The 17,582-nt window shown below is 34.0% G+C and overlaps 1 protein-coding gene across 1 annotated transcript; it reads right to left on the reverse strand.

Moving 5' to 3' along the window:
- Positions 1-9,978: 9,978 nt before the first annotated feature.
- Positions 9,979-12,651, reverse strand: LOC131006168 (receptor-like protein 33). Its single transcript, XM_057933346.1, has 2 exons — positions 12,448-12,651; positions 9,979-11,332 (listed from the first exon to the last, which is right to left on the reverse strand). The coding sequence occupies exons 1-2, from the start codon at positions 12,491-12,493 to the stop codon at positions 10,101-10,103; spliced, it is 1,278 nt and encodes a 425-aa protein (XP_057789329.1). The 5' UTR covers positions 12,494-12,651; the 3' UTR covers positions 9,979-10,100.
- Positions 12,652-17,582: the final 4,931 nt, after the last annotated feature.

Genomic DNA, 17,582 nt, shown 5'->3' on the forward strand with positions numbered 1-17,582 from the left:
GGATAATTGTATCAAACTTTGTGATGCTGATTGAATGTCATTGGGCTTATGATATGAATCGTTTTTTGGAAAAATTGTGTGTATCACTTGTGGATTATGCATGAAAAGTTTGAACTTGTGACAAGTGAGCTAAATGTTGTACCTCCAAGAACTTGAAAAAGAAAATGAGCTTGTGAGAATTGAGCCTTTGATTGTCATACATTTACAATCTCATTTTATTCTTGAGTGTAAATCATTTGAGCATGTGTGTTGATCTCTAGAACTTGCCATGAGTCCTCTCTTGAAAATAAAAGTAGATGTGTTGTTAATATTGAAGTGATTTAAGGCCATCTTTGTTAGCCACTTAACTCAAATTGTGTCCAAATTCTCATATGATCCTAGTTTACCCCTTTTGTGCCTTGTAGCCTTTCTTTGAATAACCAATAATAAAGGGGTAGAACCTAGAGTGTTGGTGGTTGCTTTGATGAAGAAAAGTTTGGGAAATGATTGAAAGTGCTTATCAAGCTTTGATTAAGTGAAAATCACTAGTCTCCTATGAGCTCAAAATGAAAAAGAAATGAAAATGAATGTGAATAAAAGAGCATAAAGGGGAGTGATTTGCCTTTTGAATCATGGCCATGATAGATATCACTAAGGATGAAATGCAGGGATTGTGGTTTATGTTTGATAAGAGAAATAGTGAAGTCGATTTGTTCATTATGATTATTTGATCGTGGGATGAGTCACTTTGCCTAAAAATTACTCACCTTACCAAAGAACCCTCATTACAACCCAAGGAAAGCCCTTTTTGATCTTTATTTATAACACATTGAAGTATAAAGAGTTAGGATAAATGGCAAGCTTATGGTAGATTGCATGCATTGTTTCAAGTTGAGTGCAAACACGTCCATTCTAAACACTTGAGAGTTGAGTGCACCATTGAAACATCCACCTTTGTGAGGATTCAAGCTTGGAGGCTCTAATGTTGAACTCTTTGACACTTGTGATTTCTTGAAATGCACATCTACTTGTGATACTCATGTGAAAAAAAAAAAATTGTTGAAGCCTTTGAAATGACACCAATTCATGCTTACATGTTTGTTTACTTTTATTTCTCTTCTCTTCGTCGTTTGGGGACAAACAACACTTTAAGTTTGGGGGGTTGACAAACATGGTTTTCGTACCTCAATTCCACATGTTTTGTTGTCATTTCCCTTCATGTTTTGCTTGTGAATGCTTGTTTGTGCCCGAATATTTAGTATTTATGAAGTTTTGATTGCTTGGTATAGTTTTTGAGTATTTTCAGGGCAAATCAAGAGTTGATTGGAGAATTGTGAGAGCATAGGATTGAAGTACGTCTCGAGAGGAATCCATGAGCGTGAACGGCGCCCGAATCGGAGCTCGGACGAGGGAGAACGGGGCCGACAAAGTCAGCCGCGCACAGAGGCCGCGGCCGCGGTCACGCGTCGTGGGGAATGTATCGCCCGCGGTCACCACCCGCGGCCGCGGGGTGGGACCGCGGGCTAAGTGCTCAAGTCCAGGGATGTCCCGCGGTCACCACCCGCGGCCGCGGGCTGGGACCGCGGGTCCACCCACGGTCACCACCCGCGGCCGCGGGGCGGGACCGCGGGTTCCCTGGGTTTCGCCCACGTTTGAGCACCACGGGCGCGGGCCGTGACCGCGGGAAAAGAGCGGAGTCGCGTTTTTGAGCCCTTAAACCCCATTTTCCCCCTTTTTCTCTCATTATTCTTCTTCTTCTCCATCACTCATCTTCCCCAACACTCCACACACTAAACCCTAGCCTCCAACAACACACCCATCTACCATTGAAGACCATTGAAGAGAAGAGAAGGAAGAAGAAGCTCATAAATAGGATTTGTCATTTCTTACTCTCTATTTCATTATGTACACCTTTAACTTTGATTTATTGTGTTTGAACATGTTAGGCTAAATTTTTCTTTGATTTGGGGATTAGGCTAGATGATTATTGTAATGGATTGATTATTTATGCTCAATATAAATCTTGTTTGTTCATTTGCACATTATCTTTTCAAACCCTTGATTTATTTCTTGTATGGATTGTTGGCCACATTCTATGCATTTCTAATTTGTACTTTGAATCGGGAGAGGATAATTGCAATAGATAAGGTGTTTGAAACATATCAATTCGATAACCGGGAGGTTGAGAGTTGGGTGAGAGTATGTCGATCTTTGTGTGCTTTTGGGAGTTATAGGTTAGAAGTTGACCGGGGACGGCAATTATGACCCGTAATCTACCGTTCTAGTCGTCCGGGAGGGGGCTAGAACTAGTTGGGAGATCACTCTAGATAATTAGGATTGTCAAGATTAATATTGAGCTATAATTGAAGTCTTTTGCTTAATTATCGATGCCTAGTCCCTAAATCGCCTTAATCATCTTATTTATCCACTTTGCTTATTTGATTTTTATTTGTCTTTGCACTTGTTAAGTATTTAGTTAGATAATCAAACCAATCACTCAATCGTTTAGTCTAAATAGTCGAGTAAAATGAATTAGGATAATCACTAGATTGAACTACTAATCCTTGTGGGATACGACCTTGCTTCCATATATTACAATTACCCGTATACTTGCGGCGTGGTGAAAATATTAGTGAACATCAACCAACTCCACGGTGGTTACACAACAGCATGGCATACTTCTCTATTGCATTGGAGAAGGATTGCCATTTAATCTAGGTCAGGTTATCTTTGATCAAATTGCCGCTTCTTCTCAATTGTCGGGGTTGCCGTTCCCTTCTTTGATTTTCAGGGCACTTCGGAGTCAAGGTGTACAGGTGAAAGCATCTGCCAAGAGGGAGATCATTCATGAGTATGCTCTTACGAGCATGCTCTTTAGCGAGGGCAAAGTTGCTGATCTGCCCTGGGTTAATCCGGTTGCTGCTCCCTCTGTTGAGGACACTACCATGATCACAATCCCCAAGGCAACATTGCAGGCCCTGTTGCAGCATATCGACGAATTGGAGAACAGCCTTCTGCAAGCCCGAAGAATTCAGGGAGAGTCCTCGTCAATCCTGAATAAAGCCAAAGGACAGTTAACTGCCCTCCTTTCTTCCCAAAAAGGGGGAGAAGATGCTGCTGCTGATGCTTGTTGTGTTTGATTGTTGGGTCTTTGACTTGCTTATGCATTCTTGCTAGTTAATGGTTTTTACTCTGTTTCTTGAAAGTTCAGTTTGTTTGCTGCTGTTCTTGTTGGTGTATTTTGTACTGTTATCTTTGCAGGAGGAGATCACATCAAGGGGGAGAAGTATGTGTGTTGGTTTTGTGAAGAAAGGCAAAAAGGGGGAGTTTGTTAGTCTTGAATAAGTATGTTTTGCTCTTTCTTCATTGTGTGTTTTTAGGTGGTTGGACCGAGTCAAGAAATGATGGAAGACGTGAAGGATGAAGGAGGAAAAGAAGGAACAAATTCTGTTGAGAAAAGGAAGGAACAAGTGGAGATAAAGAGAGAGAGAAAGGAGCGTGTGGCAGCTCCTAAAATCAAGGAAGAAGTGGACTAAATCCAACAACTATCAAACGGCCATTTCATCCATGATCCAAGCCACGACTTCAAGCCTTGGGAAGCAAGATTGAGATGCCTATATATACCAAGGAGAAGTCCCAGTTCAGATCACGAACTTTGAGAGAAGATATCTAGCTTTTAAGTGATCTGTTTAGGAGTGCTGTTTCTCGTGTTGGGATAACATTAGTTATAGCATTCTGTGTTTTGTTGGATTTCGGAGTATAGCTCTTGAATCCGGTTTAGTTTGTTAGTGAGAGTGTATGGTGTTCAATACCTAGTCCTTTGTAAAGGTATTGAACGTGAGTGTCATTCTCCGTTTAGTAATTTCGCCATAAGGCATTCTTCAAGTTATTTATAACTTGAAGAAATTTTTCCAAAGTTTGGTGTTCGTTTATTTCCGCTGCATTATTTACTCTGTGCTGTGTGGTGTGTTACTTTAACACAAGGTTTTCAGTTAGTTCGTGTGGAGCAACACTTACAGCTTTAAATTAACTATTGTATGTTGCAGCTGGATTTATTTTCTATTGATATTCGTCATACTAATTATGTCTATGGATTCGTTCCGTCAAGATTTTGATAGCTAATACTGCATGATGAGCCATGTTACCTAACTGTTAGGCTCTAAGAACTCCAAGAAGAACGAGCATTAACTATAAAAATTAGCAAACAAATATCACACCAAATAGTGAATTAATACATAAACCACACATCAAAACACTTCAAGCTCCCATTCCCAAGCTCAAAAGCCATAATTGAGCAAAGTGAGAAATTAGGGTTTATTCAAAATTATCCGCTTCCCCAAAATCCAACAGAATTATACTCACTCTGTCTTTAATAGGTCACAAAGTCTCAATATAAATACAGATATTAAAAAATAAATAGTTCATAATGAAATAAAATAGAGAAAATTGAGTTTACAAATTCAAATATTAAAAATAAATAATTTATAATAAAATAAGAGAGAAAATTGAGTAAATTTTATAATGATATATTTACAAAAGAATTTAGAAATATAAATGAAGGTATTATTTTTGAGTGAAAAGAAAAAAGGGTATTGGCCTGTAAATACTCGAACTTTTCTCATTTTCTGGTTTTGCACCTCAACTTTAAAATTTCCCTATAAATACTCGAACTTTGAATTTTTCTGATTTTGCACCCCGTGAATTTTTCTGGCGAGACAAAATCTGACGTGGAGCTTACTCAGTTTAATACGCAGACGTGGCAAAAATGACTCACACTAAAATACACTTTATTAATTTAAAATTTTTATTAATAATTTAAAATTTAAAATACATTAAGATATTTGGAGTAATTATTTTCTGATTTTCATTCCCAAGCCACCAACCTTAAATTATCAAGTTGGGTCCCACAACAAAACAACTATGCGTAAAGATAAGAAATATAACAACTAAGTAACATAACTTTAATTAAAAAAGACAATTGTTAATAGCTCTCTCCACCTTCAGACCTCCGAACACGTGGCTGCTGAGCTGCTCCAACCTAATTCATTTTTCTTTACTCAAATCCTTCTTCACAATTGTGGACAACAGTTCCCAATTTCATCTTTTTATCCATGATAGAGTTTCACTTTTATATGAGTGTTAAAGTAATTAAAGTGGAGTAAGGGTCCCACCTATTTTTACCAAAAATAGAAATAAATACCAAAAAATGACGGACTAAAATGAAAATATAGATACTAATGCTGGGACGGAGGGAGTATCAATTTATAACCTCTAAGAGGGGACGTGAGAATCTAGTTCATATCGGCCAACAAAGAGGCGCTCCAAGTGTTCGATGAAATGTCACATGATATAGCAACCCTTCTGTTTAAGTTGTGTTTTCTTTTTGAAGGAGTAATTATTATTTTATTACTATTTGATTACTTAATTAAACAAGAGACTCCTGCAATATGCTCTCGACATCATTTGTGTTGCATATTTACGTTTGTAGTCCATTTTCATTGGTTGTATAAAATTAAATTCACTACACCTTTTTATGACTCTATTTTTTTATTTAATTACACTTGTTTTTCTATTTTTATATAGATTAAGAAGATATTTTTTAATTTTTTAAATTAAATTAATTAACTGAAAAGACAAGGGCCATATACAAACCAACATCTTGCTAACCCCATATTAAGTTTTGCATGACAAAAGTGTCTTTTGCAGCACCAAATAAAGGTGTCAAACAAAATAACAGACTATACAGACTTCTATTTGTAGGATACAAAATAATGTACTGGATGTAGCAAATGCAGAACCACAAGGAATTAATTAATGCAGTTAATACCCTAGTTTCTGCCACTGATGTCCGTAAGCGCTTATTTAATCCACCATTCTTAGGCCGATCGTCAAATTTCTGACTTCCAAACTCAGCTGTGTTCCGATGCATCAGTGATCCGATCTTCACGGTTGAACCACTAGATCGTTCATGTGTCAGCATCTCATTCCGTTGTTGCAGCTTCTTAGAAGACATGGTTTCAAATTTGTTCAGCCTATTTAAATGTTCCTCCATCTTTTTTGCTCTAGAACTGCCAAAAACATATAAAATTCAGAATAGAAGGAGGTGGACAAGAAATAGATATCATGAGGGGAGAGACTTCGAAATCTATGTAACAGTTCATCGGCAGAACGAGACCAAAACATGCATAAAAACTCAATTCATTCATACGAATATCCATGCAACAAGATATTTCCAAGGAGGACAATTTGGAGTAAGTTTACCTGGCTTTAACACAAGAATCAGCAACACTTGCTCTCAATCGCTTCAATTCCTCAAGGGCAGCGGGAGATGGATTCTTTACATGAGCAGTACCAAAAGAGTTATCTTCTGAACTACTGCCAACAAAAAGGCTGAGAACCCTCCTTACATCACTAGACTGTGCATATTTTTGATCAATAACAAACTGCTCCAACATCAGACATTGAGACAATGTACTTGCATCTCCTGAAGATGTTGCATTCCCCCTAGAATTTGCCTTCCCAGAAGCAAAGTTCCTGCCCTCAATTCCATCTCTGAAACTTGTAGACCTATCCAAAGATGAAGCAGAATAACCCCTTTGTCCATTTTGGAAGTTACCACCAAAACCAGAGTCCGGGCTGGCCGAGGTCAATTCAAATCTTGCATTCCCAGCCATTCCTAGGGTGAAAATCTCATGACTATGGATTCGTTTCCCTCAAGATTTTAATAGCTTCTTTACCAGCTAAAAACTACCAAACCAAATAAAAACGTCATCAAGAGCACCAGCAAAAACCAAATCACACTATGATGCAATATCAACAAAAAAAGAGCATGAATGCGCTGACTAATGCAATCCACCAGCCACAGTGACGAAACTCAGAGAGAAGTAATAAGACTTAAAAAGACAATAAAAACAATTGCATCAAAAATTGCAGAACAAAAGATATTCAACCACTAGACAGCCTTCTAAAACTTCTACTTAGTTAACTGATTACACAAAACAGAGTTCCAACAGTTCGCTATTAGCTACAGAACACTGCAAAATGCAATCTTCTTATAAACAGCAGAAATGCAAGATATTCAACCACTGAAAAACATTCTAGAGACTTCATAAATCACAGGTATATACAGTTAACTAATTACACAAAACAAAATCCAACAGTTCGCTACACAAGAATGCAAAATGCAATCTTCTTCTTCAGTGATAAACAAAAAGTTAAGTAATTTCAATAACGATTAACCCAATTAAGTTACCAAAAGCCATATAATAAAGAAAAGAGACCAATCAAACGCATTACTAACCACTAATACCTAACTCCAACAAGAACGAGCATTTAACAGTAAACTATCAAAATTAGCAAACAAATATCACACCAAATAGTTAATTTAGTACATAAAACACACATCAAAACACTTCAAGCTCCTATTCACAAGCTCAAAAGTCATAATTGAGCAAAGTGAGAAATTAGGGTTTATTCAAAATTCTCCGCTTCCCCCAAATCAAACAGAATTACATAGCTTCCGGAACAATTCAAGCAGAGAGGTACGAGCTAAGCAGAGAAGCTAACCTGCATTCATCGATCGGGAGAGATCGAAGAGAGAGAAAGAGTGTGAAAGAGAAGAAAAAGGAAGTAGAGAGAGAAAGCAGAAGCTCGTAGAGAGACAGGCAGCTACGACAGTAACGAACCTTTTTAGATTTTAATTTTTTCTAATTCGACGCTGAAATCTTTGGTGCGTATATATAGCGCGTTAAGTTGCGGGGCCCACTTGCTACAATTTGGGGCAAAGAACTGATCGGATTAGGTGCCAAGTACAATTGCTGAATCTAATTTTTGAGTATGCCCTTATTATTATTATTATTATTATTATTATTATTATTAAAATAAAGAATTTAATAAACCCCTATTCATAGAGAATTTTGGAAAAATTATTAAACAATTTTGTGTAGAATTTCGGAATTTTAAACTAAAGCCGCAATAAATTGGTCTTTATGCAATTAGTTTGACTATATAAGATACCATGTGGATCGAAATACACAAATTTTTACTATAAATTTAGTACTCTTTTCGTTCCAACTTTTGGTATCTATTTGAGAGTAACACGAATTTAATAAAATGATTGAGTGTTGTGAATAGAATAAATGTCCTAAGTGTTAAAATAATTAATGTTTAACAAGAGTCCCACCTATTTTTACTAAAAATAGAAATATAAACCAAAATACGGCACAAGTTTAAGAAATGTCATGCAACACTTCAAAAGAGAGAAAATTGATTTTACAAATTCAAATATTGAAAATAAATAGTTTATAATAATTTTTTTAAAGATGTATTTATCAAAGAATTTAGAAATATAGATTAAGGTATTCTGTTTTGAGTGAAAAGAAAAATACTACTCCCTCTGTCCCATTAGTAGTGTCTCGTTACTTTTGGGCACAGAGATTAAAGAATGTGTAAAAAGTAGATAAAGTGGATTGATGAAAATTATTTAAATAATATAGAGATAGAATATATTGCTTAAAAAGAAAGTGGAAAGGTGAAGTGGGACACTGCTATTAGGACGGAGGGGGTACTTATTTGTGGGATATAATATAATGTTACTTGGTGTAAAGGTGAAGGTGTTTGTAATGTATTGATATTTCATTTTAAGAAATAATCTATTGAAATGGAACGTACAAATAAGAAAACATGACATATTGAATTGAGATTGAGGATTGGATACTACATTAAGTGCTTATATCATATATTTGCATGACAATGTGTGAATTTCATAATTATCTTTTTATTTTTTATGCTCATGAAAATATGTTGGCGCTATTTTCGGTGTATACTGGATAAATTTATGATTTATCTATCTATATTCATTTCTATCTATATTCATTTGTAATAGCATGCGAATTACATATAACATGATTGATAAATTACACTTAAAAAATGTGTAATATGCTCGGATATGTGAATAATTAATTTTTCTTGTCTCAATAAATGTTAACATAGTTAAATAATTCGTGTTCAAACTCAATTTGAATTTTGCTTAAAGATGATAAAAATATAGTCTCTCCTTCCCAATTTTTAGTATCCATTTGAAAGTGACACAAGTTTTAATAAAGAGGTTAAGTGTGTTACGAGTGGAATAAAGGTCTTACCTTTTATGCGAGTGTTAAAGTAATTAAAATGGAGTAAGGGTGTCACATACTTTTACCAAAAATAGAAATGAATAAAAAAAAATGACGGACTAAAATGAAAATATAGATATTAAAAGCTAAGACAGAGGGAGTATCAATTTATAACCTCTAAGCGGGGACGTGAGAATCTAGTTCATATCGGCCAACAAAGAGGCGCTCCAACTGTTCGAGAAAATGCCCAGCAGAATCTTGTATGCAGATAAGTGCTCCAACTGTTCGATAAAATGTCACATGATATAGCAAGTTGTGTTTTCTATTTTGAGTAATTATTATTTTATTACTATTTGATTACTTAATTCAACAAGAGACTCCTGCAATATGCTCTCAACATCATTTGTGTTTCATATTTACGTTGTAGTCTATTTTCATTGGCTGTATAAAATTAAATTCACTACACCTTTTTATGACTATTTTTTTTATTTAATTACACTTTTTTTCTATTTTTATATAGAATAAGAAGTAAGATATTTTGTAGATTATTAAATTAAATTAGTTAATTAATAAAACAAGAACCAAAAAAATTGTATAAAACATTATTTATAAATTAAGCAGCCAATACAAACCAACGATTTATAAGTAAACAAACGATTTGCCTTTGTGGTGTTTGATCATTTCTCCAAATCAATTTGATGATTTTGAGGATCTGTTCATAGGCTTAACAGAATCTGTTCCAACTAGATTCATGTGTAGTATTTTTGCTCGAAGAAATCCAGCAAGCAGTTCTATGTCACTAAGAGGATGACATTTTTAATAATCTAAATATTTAACAAATAAAATCACAAAACTGTTTTAGTTTATCCTAAAAATTACCTAAACGAGATAAAATTAAAACTTCACATATTTGAACAAACAACAACATTTCGTAAACTCTAAAAACACACTAACGTAGCCATTACAAAGGAAATAAGAAAAAGAAAACACAATTCGAGCACAAGCCTTCAATTAAGTTCTCCTGCGTGTTGGTGTTGGTGTAGCTCTGCTGCGTCTCTTCTTCTTCTTCTTCTTCTTCTTATTATTATTATTATTATATCCAATGCCAAAAAAGAATTCCACTAACCATCTTGGCCTTCCATTTCTAATGATAATGTAACCAATTCCAATTCCAACTATGAGTCCACTTCCATATCCCATCACCACACTTCTCCATCCAAATCCATCTATAAATCCAAACTCATCTTCTTCATCATCATCTTCTTGTGGCTTCATCCCATGCCCATTCTCGTCGTTGCATTTTCTCGTCAACGGAACTCCACACAGTCTCAAGTTTCCCACGTATGAATCATTCTCAAATGTGGAAAACTGCTTAGACTGTGGTATTTGTCCCACAAAATTATTCATTGAAAGGTTTAATTTGGCAAGAAATGTCAACCCTGTCAATTCACTTGGAATTTCTCCATCCAACTTGTTCACCGACAAGTCTAAAGATTCAAGTTCACTCAAATTTCCAAGAGATGAAGGGATATTTCCTATGAGGTTATTGTGGGACAGATTCAAGTATTTGAGAATCTTAAGATTTCCTATGGAATGTGGAATACTCCCAGAAAATCTATTGGAGGATAAGTCGATTGTTGTAAAGGCTGACAACAATCTCTGTAATAATTGATCCAGACCTTTCAAGGTGAGCCTCATCTCCACATACTCTTTAAAGAAGGTGTCGTTAGTTGACAAGCTTGTTTCATTTACCTCTATCATTGCTCTGAAATTCTTGAAATATCCTTGAGGCAGAGAGCCCACAAATCTATTCTGAGATATATCTAAAACTTGCAAATTATGAAATGGAATCTTGGTTTGCGAAGGAAGTGACATGTTACCATAAAACTTGTTAGCCCTCAAGACGAGCACTCGAAGGTCTGGAAGGACTTCCATCCAAAAGGGAAATTCGTCTTGTATTCTATTATTTCCGACGTCAAGGTCTCGTAGTCTTTGGCAATTGATCAAGGATTTAGGTAATGGTCCTTGCAATTTATTACCATTCAAATTGATGGACACAAGGCCACATCCCTTGCTAAATGATGATGGAATGAGACCACTAAACTGATTGACATTTAAATGAAAAATGAACAAAGATTTGCTCAAATTTCCAAAGCATTGTGGAATTGTTCCTTCCAAATTGTTATTTGAGAGAAGAAGAGCATCAAGAGATGTCAAGTTACAGATGGAGGATGGAATAGTACCTGGAGAATAATGAAGTTATCAAAGTCAAGTTCCATATTGTTAAGTATAACAATCATAAGAATAACAAGTAAAATACGTGATTCGATCGGTTGGGAGCTATATATACTATTTAAGTATAATGATATTTATTCCAGTAATCAATGGAAGTCAAGGTATGATACCATATATATAGAATTTAAAGTTTACTTGATATGTACCAATTTATTTTATGTTAGTGAGTTATTGTTATTTTTATTTAGACTTTGACAATTGATCTATCAAGGATTTAGACATTGGACCTGAAAAGAGGAGTAATTATGCATAACATAAAATAACAACACGATGAATGACCCCTACCAACTTCAAAGACAACATACCACATAATTAAAGAAGATCAAATGAAATTAACTCGCATGCGATTCGATCAGTTGGGAAAAGAACATAGCAGTAAATGCTATATGGAAAAGTCAGATGTAGATTTTATTGAGGTGTCCCACATTGGATTGGAGATAATGGCATGAGCCACTTTATATGGTGAGACAACCCTCTCCCTTATAAGGCATTTTGAGGGAGGAATAGGCCCAATATCCATTTATAACAGATTTGCAATTGAGAAGAAGTTGAAGGTCTGTTTTGAAGTTCTAAAATAGATAGCGGTTAATATTAAAAATTAATATTATTGAAATATTACAATTATGAATAGTATTTTAACTTTTTACAATATGAACTTATTGTTGAATCATATTCACCTTGATCATCATTAGGATCTCCTGTAATATCAACCAAAATGACTTAGATCCATTTATTTAATTTAAATATTCTCTCTTTGTTCTTACTCATTATAACTTGATTTAATTGTAATTTCTAATAAAATTAAGAAAATACTTTATAACAACAATTTCTAATAAAATCAAGAAAATACTAGAGAGGTTTCTAATAGTAGATGATATTTGACCTGAAAAGAGGAGAAATTATGCATAACATAAAATAACAACACATTGAATGACCCCTACCAACTTCAAAGACAACATACCACATAATTAAAGAAGATCAAGTGAAATATATGAGAAAAAGAAATTAACTCGCAAGCTAGCTTGAGGAGCTAAACTTGTGGCTAGGTGATAATAAATCATACCACTTAAACTATTATTGGCGAGGCTTAATCTGGCCAAAGCTGTCATGTTCCCCACTTCTCTCGGAATAGTACCTGGAGAATAATCCCACAAGACAATGTATGACCCCTACCAACTTCAAGACAACATGCCTCTTAATTAAAGAAGATCAAATGAAATAAGAGAAAAAGAAATAACTCGCAAGCTAGCTTGAGGAGCTAAACTTGTGGCTAGGTGAATAATAACTCATACCACTTAAACTATTATTGCCGAGGTGTAAGCTGACCAGAGCTGTCATGTTCCCCACTTCTCTCGGAATTGATCCGCTAAGCTCGTTGGAATGCAACCACATGTTCTGCATATTATGAAGATTTCCGATCTCTTTCGGAATAGTACCTGGAGAATAATGAAGTCATCAAAGTCAAGCTCCATATTGTTACGTATAACGACCATAACAATAATAAGTAAAATACGCGATTCGATCGGTTGGAAGGTTTCAAACAATATAGATTTCAGAAACATAGCTGTAAATGCTATATGGAAAAGTCAAATATAGATTTGAGATGAAGTTAAAGGTCTCACAATGGCTGTAAATGCTAAATATACATGAAAATTAAGAAACATTTGAATATGTGTAAAACCCTACAAGAGTTAGAAATCTTACCGGTTAAAGCATTGTTTTCAAGGTATAAAGACTCTAGTACTGCTTTCTTGTTCCCAATTTCTGAAGGCAATGCCCCGCTAAGTGTGTTACTTGATAAGTCAATCCATACCAAGGAAGACATGTTGAAAATGGTTGGTGGCAAAGTGCCTGACAACTTGTTCAAACTCAAGTCCAACCCTCTTAAATTATGAAGATGATGTATCTCTTGTGGAATAACTCCTACAAATATACAAATCATCACACAAAGTTAGTTTAATTCTAGATTGAAACGTATATGGAAAATATTACTTATCACCCTAACCTATGAATCTTTAAATATAAAACAATGTCATGTAAATACACGCTAACACATCCTACTTAACATTTAAAATGAATGTATTGAATTCTTTATAAATATAGTATATTTAATTCAAAGTATTTCAGATTACTAGTCCTAATGAATGTTATATGGAAAAGTCATTTATAAATTTGTGAAAGACACAATTATATGACTTTGACAATTGATCAAGGATTTAGGTAATGCTCCTTGCAATTTACTAGTATCACTTAAATTGACTGAAAAAGAGTCCAATCATTGGTAAATGTTGATGGTCCTAATTTATTACCACTAAACTGGTTTGTGTTTAAATGAAAGATCAACAAAGATTTTTTAATTAAAGGTTCGAAAACCTTGTATGCGTTATTGTATAATGATTAGTGGTCCAAATTGAGTTTATACATACAATTAAGCTGAGATAAATTTTAAATTTGACACTCAAACATAAAGCACATAAATTAAAGAATTAAATAATATGGCATTAAATGCATGATTTGACCTCATAAATATAGGAATGAACTTACCAGTCAACTTATTTACACAAAGGTACAACTCTTGAAGGTTCGTCAAGTTCCCAATTTCTGCCGGCACAAATCCAGTGAAAGTGTTGTTTACCAAAGAAAGATACTCAAGCTGTGAACACTTCTCCAAACTCGATGGTATTTCCCCATACATCTTGTTGTAAGATATACGAAGCCTCTTGAGTCTATGCAGATTGTGTTTGCACATATCAAGAGGTAAACTACTAGACAAACTATTATTCCTTACTTCCAAAACTTCTAGAAATGACATGTTGAAGATAGATGGGGGAATGGGGCCATGAAAAGAGTTGTAGTTCACATATAAAGAAACGAGAGATGAAAGATTCCCAATTTCTGGTGGGAGGGTTCCGACAAGACCCATGGACGATATATTCAACTGAGTAACCCTATTGTAATGTGAATCACAAGTAACTCCGATCCAACTGCAAACACTGGCTTCAGTGCTCCAATTTTGGGTCAATATATTTTGAGGGTCTAATGTGATTTGGGATTTTAAGGCGAGAAGTGAAGAACGATCAGTGTTGATATCGTTTTTGGCTGAGCTATAATCCATCAAATAATGGATTGGTAAGAGTAGTGCAAGGATGAGAAAATGGGGAGATTTTTGCATTTTTTGGCTAGATTTTGACAGTAGTAATTTTTTAGAATATTGAACTATGAAATCCATATACATGTATATATAGTGTGTGTGTGGATATGAAAGTAGGAAATGCAGAGTTTCCTTTTATTCAAAGCTAAAATAATATTTTCCCATTGGAAAGACGAAGAAAATAATTGTGGAACTATAAAGAGTGATTTTTGGAGGCAAAAGCAACTAAGACTATTTATATGGAAAGCTACTTTCTGTTCGATTTGGGAGATTGAGTCTAACTCAAATCTTAAAAAATGACCCTAAAATTCATATTAAAATAGCATTATAAGTTTTGGCCGTGATCAGAGGGCTACGTCAGTTGAATAAACAACAAAACCTGTTTGTTTATTTGAAGTGGTAGAATAACATGCAAAAGTAGAAGATATTCTCTATTTTGATAATAGATTTGGGAGACTTTAAATCCCCCTTTTTGTGATCTTTGAATAAGATATAATAAAGGGTACTTCACACTTCGCAACCTAAAACCAAGCTCTACGCAATTGCCCCCTGAAAATAGAGCAATTGTTGCAATTTGAATTCGAGTCATTTTGAGTAACTAGCAGAAAGAACGTACGTTGTACGTATAATTAATGTTATTTTATTTAATAATTTATTATTTTAGAAAATCTATTAATTTATTGCTTTCATTACATAATTTATTGGATGAATATATTTATTTATAAGCCTTATCAATAGCTGTAGATATATATCACATAGATTTAGTGTAATATCTAATGAATAATATATTCTTATAAATATATAATACTGTAAAATAACCCTTAAAATAAAATATGTAATAAATTAAATAGAATTCTAAGGCGATAAGATTTTGGAATCTCCTTGATCGTTGGTTTAATTGATGAACTTCTTTTAGGGAAAAACGAATTGTGATGTATAATTACCAATTATATTAGGGATTTATTTAGAAATTATAATTAGATTAGATGAGGAAAACAACAATATTGGACCTAAGTAGAGAAGAAATTTTTTATCTAATTAATTTGACAACGGTTTTATTTATATATTTGGTTTTATAATATAAAATATTATTTATAGATTTGGGTGGCAAATAAATATATATCAAATAGATTTATTTTATAAATATATAATACAAAATAAATAATATGGGTAAAATAGGCAATCCACAAGTTGTCCCATAGAATGCTTAGGCTCTTTTTCTATTAATAATAATAATAATAATAATAATAAGCTCTTGGTAACGAGGAAATTTATTCAAATTTAAATAATTTTATCAGAAACACCAGTAAATTAATTAACATAATTTTATCAAAAACACCGGTAAATTCTTACATAAATTAATTTGTAAGAATTTTTCATACGGGTTGAACTCTAAAATTTCTACGTGCATCTTATGTTAATTCAGTTCTCAACCTCACTTTGTGTGTCATAAAAGTATAGTTGAAAATACATGTATATTGTGGGATCAATTCAGAAATATCATGATAAACCATTCCTTGTGCTTGTAAAGAATAAACTCTTCGTCTTACAGATGCGAGTTCTTTATCTAATTTTACACTGAATGAAGTAAATGACAATATTCTATTATAAGCACGAATATCCCTTCTTAAACTAAAAGCTTCTGATTGAGATGTAAATAATTCATCCAATTGTATCAATCAATAAAACAATTAGGTCACATATTTTAGATTAGTGTTTCATTATACTCACTGAATTAATAAATTTGCTATGCTATCGAAATAAAACATAATTAAATTGAACAAAGAAAGCATAACTAACAATCTACTAAATTGAAATGAGTTTTGGGCTTAGGGATATTTAATATGGGCTTCTATAATTGGGCTGAACACGTTCTTTTCTTGGACTTTAAATAGTGAACTTGATTTTTGGCATAAATGGGCTCAAATCTACTTTTATATATTTAAGTATTGAAACATGCTGTATTAGTTAGAAATTTTGAGCTAAGTTCCACAAGAAAGTATACATATTTTAGTATTTTATTTATTTATTAGGCTCATGACTTTGGGTTAGTGCTATAGAACAATTCTTAAAATTATTTAAATTATCTTAAAAAAAAAGCTTGATTACATTTATTATATGAATTTATCTGACTAGGTACGTGTTCGCTAATATTTTCACCACGCCGCAAGTATACGGGTAGTTGTAATATATGGAAGCAAGGTCGTATCCCACAAGGATTAGTAGTTCAATCTAGTGATTATCCTAATTCATTATGCTAGAGCTATTTAGACTAAACGAAGGAGTGATTGGTTTGATTATGTAACTAAATACTTAACAAGTGTAAAGACAAATAAAAACAAGTAAGCAAAGTGGATTAATAAGATGATTAAGGCGATTTAGGGACTAGGCATCGATGATTAAGCAAAAGACTTCAATTATAGCTCAATATTAATCTTAACAATCCTAATTATCTAGAGTGATCTCCCAACTAGTTCTAGCCCCCTCCCGGACGACTAGAGCGGTAGATTACGGGTCATAGTTGCCGTCCCCGGTCAACTTCTAACCTATAACTCCCAAAAGCACACAAAGATCGACATACTCTCACCCAACTCTCAACCTCCCGGTTATCGAATTGATATGTTTCAAACACCTTATCTATTGCAATTATCCTCTCCCGATTCAAAGTGCAAATTAGAAATGCATAGAATGTGGCCAACAATCCATACAAGAAATAAATCAAGGGTTTGAAAAGATAATGTGCAAATGAACAAACAAGATTTATATTGAGCATAAATAATCAATCCATTACAATAATCATCTAGCCTAATCCCCAAATCAAAGAGAAATTTAGCCTAACATGTTCAAACACAATAAATCAAAGTTAAAGGTGTACATAATGAAAGAGAGAGTAAGAAATGACAAATCCTATTTATGAGCTTCTTCTTCCTTCTCTTCTCTTCAATGGTCTTCAATGGTAGATGGGTGTGTTAAAGGAGGCTAGGGTTTAGTGTGTGGAGTGTTGGGGAAGATGAAGTGGGTGTGTGTGGTGAATGATGTTAGAAAAG

Source organism: Salvia miltiorrhiza, chromosome 1 (genome assembly GCF_028751815.1).
Source record: "Salvia miltiorrhiza cultivar Shanhuang (shh) chromosome 1, IMPLAD_Smil_shh, whole genome shotgun sequence".
Lineage (NCBI taxonomy): Eukaryota > Viridiplantae > Streptophyta > Magnoliopsida > Lamiales > Lamiaceae > Salvia > Salvia miltiorrhiza.